Source organism: Prionailurus viverrinus, chromosome C1 (genome assembly GCF_022837055.1).
Source record: "Prionailurus viverrinus isolate Anna chromosome C1, UM_Priviv_1.0, whole genome shotgun sequence".
Classification (NCBI taxonomy): domain Eukaryota; kingdom Metazoa; phylum Chordata; class Mammalia; order Carnivora; family Felidae; genus Prionailurus; species Prionailurus viverrinus.
Window position 1 is genome coordinate 53,521,535 of NC_062568.1, and position 4,338 is coordinate 53,525,872.

At 44.5% G+C, this 4,338-nt stretch overlaps 1 protein-coding gene across 1 annotated transcript; it reads left to right on the forward strand.

Annotated features, from left to right (window-relative positions):
- The first annotated feature begins 699 nt into the window (after window positions 1-699).
- ATP5MC3 (ATP synthase membrane subunit c locus 3) lies at window positions 700-4,043 on the forward strand. The gene is made up of 5 exons (XM_047873398.1): window positions 700-815; window positions 1,002-1,110; window positions 2,291-2,368; window positions 2,900-3,093; window positions 3,783-4,043. Exons 2-5 carry the CDS (start codon window positions 1,072-1,074, stop codon window positions 3,895-3,897), a joined length of 426 nt encoding a protein of 141 aa, XP_047729354.1. The 5' UTR covers window positions 700-815; window positions 1,002-1,071; the 3' UTR covers window positions 3,898-4,043.
- The last annotated feature ends 295 nt before the right edge of the window (window positions 4,044-4,338 follow it).

Genomic DNA, 4,338 nt, shown 5'->3' on the forward strand with positions numbered 1-4,338 from the left:
CATCGAAGAAGATGATGTGTGCAAAGTTACCAAAAACAAGTGTTAAAGTTGGGTGGGTTTTGAAAATACTCAGACTTTCCTTAGTCCCATGAAATACATCGCATCCCTTACTTTTTCCAAGCATAGGGCTGGAAGAAAAATTGACCTCCCTTACTTTACAAAAGGCAACTTTATGCTCAGTCACATAACTTTTTGATCTATTCACATGCTCATTCCTTTGTCCCAGTATTTCTAGGTCATGTCTTCTGTCGCCCAAACGATTAGCCATACTGGAATACTTTTCCAGATTCCTTTAAAGAAATGTGCTTTGCTGGGACCTAATTTCGTCGGTCAAGCAGTGACTGAACTCCTTTCCCACGCACACACAGAGTCCAGTTTCACAAAAAAGGAGAAAGACCGGGAAGGGGGCCCCTCCCGTAATGAAAGAACAATGAAAGAACAACTGATTAAAAGGCCAAACCTCACAAGGTGCCAATTGAAAGAAAAAGTCACGCTATCCTCCGGCCAGCCCAGATCAAAAGGGGAACAACCTGTTCAATTCTCTCAGCCAGGGCCAATTTTCAATTTCTTCTTTCTGCTTCTCCTCCACCACCCCCTGCCCGCCAGCCCACCTGTGTGGGACTGTCGTTGTCCTTCCCAACTAGTTGCCAATAAAGTTGGTACAAAGTGACCTTGAGCGGCTTCCCTACTGCCCCGTTTCCCCGCCTTCTCCATCCGGGTGCCGCGGCGCGGATAAGAGCCGGACCGCGCCTGCGCGCCGCGCGCCGCTCCTTCGACCTCTGCCGCCGCAGTTGCCGCCGCCACCTCCCGGGAAGGTAAGCGGAGGGCGCGACAGCCGGGCCTGGCCCGAACGGAGCGGCGTCCAGCCGGGATCCATTCATTCTGCTGGCGCCTTGCTGGACGAGGGCCCGAGCCGACGGCGTGCTCGGGAGCCCGCGGGACGTGGGTGGGAAGGACGGGCCCTGGAGGGCACTTGACCTTAAGCCCCTTTACTTCCGCAGAGGGGAAGCAGAAGAGCCCACGTCGCCATTCACCCACGTCCTCCAGCCGCGCCGCCCCGAAGACTGTAAGATGTTCGCCTGCGCCAAGCTCGCCTGCACCCCCGCTCTGGTGCGTAGCCCAGGCTGGGCCGGGACGCGGAGGGCCGAGCTCTTGGCCCGGAGCGTCCACGTTGTTGAATGGGGCACGGCATACCAACTTCGGGGGACAGTTCACCCCTTCACCTCTTACCCTCTGTGTCCTCTCCTGCCTTTCCTTCTGATCCTGGGGCACCTCGCTCGGCTCCTCCCCACCAGTAGGGCGGTGGGGCTCAGCCGCGGCCTAGTTGTCACGCTTCGCTCGCTGTAGGTCAAACCCTCCTTGCAGCTAGTGCCGGAGCGGCCCCCTCCCCCACCTCCTCGGTGACTCTGGGGTTGGGGTCGGCGCGAAGGTTGGGGTGCTGTTAAGGATGCTGGGGGCCCGTGAGGCCTACTTGACCGCATTAGCGTTTTCCATTGCCTATCTGTAGGTCAAACTCGCTGCTGCAGAAGGAGGGACTTTGCCTCACCCTGTGTGGGCGGAGGAAGGTGGTGGAGGAGTCGAAAGTCTTTCTTCCTGCCTCTGGCTGTCATTTCCATAACCATTTTGGAGGCTTTAGGTGAAGTGAGGATGTGGGGGACTTGTCTTAGAGAATCAAGTCTTGGTTCTGAAGGGATTTTCTGTGACCTTAGTTTAGTGGACGGTCAAGGGCAGAGACGCTGGACTGCGAGACATTCCTTATGGTCAGAGTATTTCCCCGATGATTCGTACGTTGGTACAGAATTGCTTAAACTGCTTTTTTATAATTAACGGACATATAGGAATATCTTGGAAGTTGTGGGATTCATATTAACTGATGGGCTATTTTAAATGACCAGCTTTTCTAGCAACACTCCGATATACTTGTTGCTGCACATAAGTTCACTGAAGAATGTGGCATGTGTATTGCTGTTTTTCTGATCTGAGTTGTGGCACCACAGTAACTGAAAATCTAAAAATAATGCTTTCTTTCCACCAATTGTTCTTAGAAGTTTTATTCAGATTATTACAAATAGGTTATGTACCACACTTTAAACTTTAATTAGCAACTTTAGAACTATTGAAATACCTTCATGGACTGAAAATAATCAAACAGCAAGATACCAGACAATACAGAAAAGTCATAAGCTCTCTGATTCATTTTTGCTGCTTGCTTTTTTAGAACTCCTGGTACAAGAAGGGTCATTGAAGTCTTATCCACTGTTAATATTTGGGATGTTTTTTTCATTCATAGATCCGAGCTGGATCCAGAGTTGCATACAGACCAATTTCTGCATCAGTGTTATCTCGACCAGAGACTAGGACTGAAGAGGTAATAGCAGTAGTAATAGAAATTGAGTAACCCTACCAAGGAAGTCCTGTGGTTTTAATCAAAGGGGAGGAAAAACCTCATTTGTGAATGGTTTGAGAGCAGTCTTTTTCCACCCTTTTGTCAAAAAAAATAGTGCAGAGGATAAGCCAATGAAAGGAACTTCTGTATCCAAAACTTACCTACTTGAGGTGTCCAAGAAATGGAGTCCAGTCCGTCTGTATAGTTAAATATATAGTTTTGAATGCCTGTGTTTAAGATTACACTTGCTACAGTTATTGAAAAGCCTGCCCTACCAAAAAGCATATTCAAATACACTGTCTCTTAATTTTCAACAGCCTTATAATAGATATTGTTCTCCCTATTCTACAGCTTTGGAATTATTCTAAACTCTTGATTTTTCCATTGTGCCACACCACCTCCTATTCAGACTCAGTTACAAAATAGAGAAGTAGCTACCATTTACAGGATAGTAATTAAAATAGCTACTTGTGATTATTGATTTGACCTTTGCCTTTATTTCCTTTTGTCTAGGGCTCTACGGTATTTAATGGGTCCAGGACTGGTGTGTCCCACCTAATCCAAAGGGAGTTTCAGACCAGTGCAGTCAGCAGAGATATCGATACTGCTGCCAAATTTATTGGTGCAGGTGCTGCCACTGTGGGAGTGGCTGGTTCTGGTGCTGGTATTGGAACAGTCTTTGGCAGCCTTATCATTGGTTATGCCAGGTAATTTCTACCACCAAATAAGCTACTTTAAGAGCATGCTTGACATAGTTGGAAACTTGGAAAACTAGTCAGATAATAAGTACTTTGTATTAAGGGCCAACTCTGTGTCTTGCATTGTATTTTGAGGGCTTTGCATGCATGAGCCCACTTAACTCTCACAACACCCCTTGGAGATATACTCCAGGTTACCTGTGAGGGATGAGCAACGTAGAAATTACACTGATTGCCCAAGTAGCTAGTAAGTGTCAGAAAATAAATTTTAATTCTGACTTCAGAGTCTGTACTCTTGATTGTGAAGCTGTTTTTGGAATATAGTTAACAGCACAGTCTTTAGAAGTATCAACTTCCGTTTTATTTAAGACCTTACTTCTAAACTCTTAGATATTAAGAGGTACAGAACATACTTTCACAGGGATAACAAGTATGTCTGAACCCCTTAAAATGGATGAAGACTAACCATGTATATTGACATACAGAGTTAGCTTCCTACCTTTTCCCCATGTGATTAGGATTGAGGAGAAAGGAATAGCAAAGGCAGAAATAAAAGAGAGCTGGGCAAATACTTTTCCAGGACTCACCCAGTTTACAAAGATCCCACAGTAATAATCTGATTCTTTAGCATTTACCAAACATTCTGAAATTCAAATAATATTTCAGAGTAATAATTATATGTGTTGTGTCTCTTTTAGAAATCCTTCGCTGAAGCAGCAGCTGTTCTCATATGCTATCCTGGGATTTGCCTTGTCTGAAGCTATGGGTCTCTTTTGTTTGATGGTTGCTTTCTTGATTTTGTTTGCCATGTAACAGAAATTACTGCTTGAAATGTTGGCATTCATATTAATTACGGATGTAATTCTGTGTATCTTACTGTGACTCCGAAAACTATAGTGTTGGTGTCATGGAAATGTACGTTATTTCCAAGGTCATTTCATTAAAGGTAAAAACTTTAATTTTTGCTGTGATTTGTACTTACCTAAATTTAGATCATCATAAAGAAGAATATGCATTCAGATAGATGCTGTATAAGTCAGAGGAAACTACGGCTGTTGGCCCATGATGAAAAAGATCCAATTTCATGAAAATTCTCTTATATAGTATTCTGCATATTGTAATTTGTAGGGCTTTTGGTTATCCATATAAAGGAGAAATATGTGTTTTCAGCTTCTATGAAACATGATAAATTAAACCAAAATAGTTAATTGCTTGAGATGGTTTTGTGTTTTTAAGAGCTAACATGAGTTATAG

What these genes read in the sequence shown, in the direction of transcription:
- ATP5MC3 (XM_047873398.1), top strand. Translation starts at nt 1,072, where the DNA reads ATGTTCGCCTGCGCCAAGCTCGCCTGCACCCCCGCTCTG. An exon ending in TCGCCTGCACCCCCGCTCTG is followed by an intron (nt 1,111 to 2,290) that starts GTGCGTAGCCCA and finishes TTTCATTCATAG; the next exon opens with ATCCGAGCTGGATCCAGAGT. An exon ending in CAGAGACTAGGACTGAAGAG is followed by an intron (nt 2,369 to 2,899) that starts GTAATAGCAGTA and finishes CCTTTTGTCTAG; the next exon opens with GGCTCTACGGTATTTAATGG.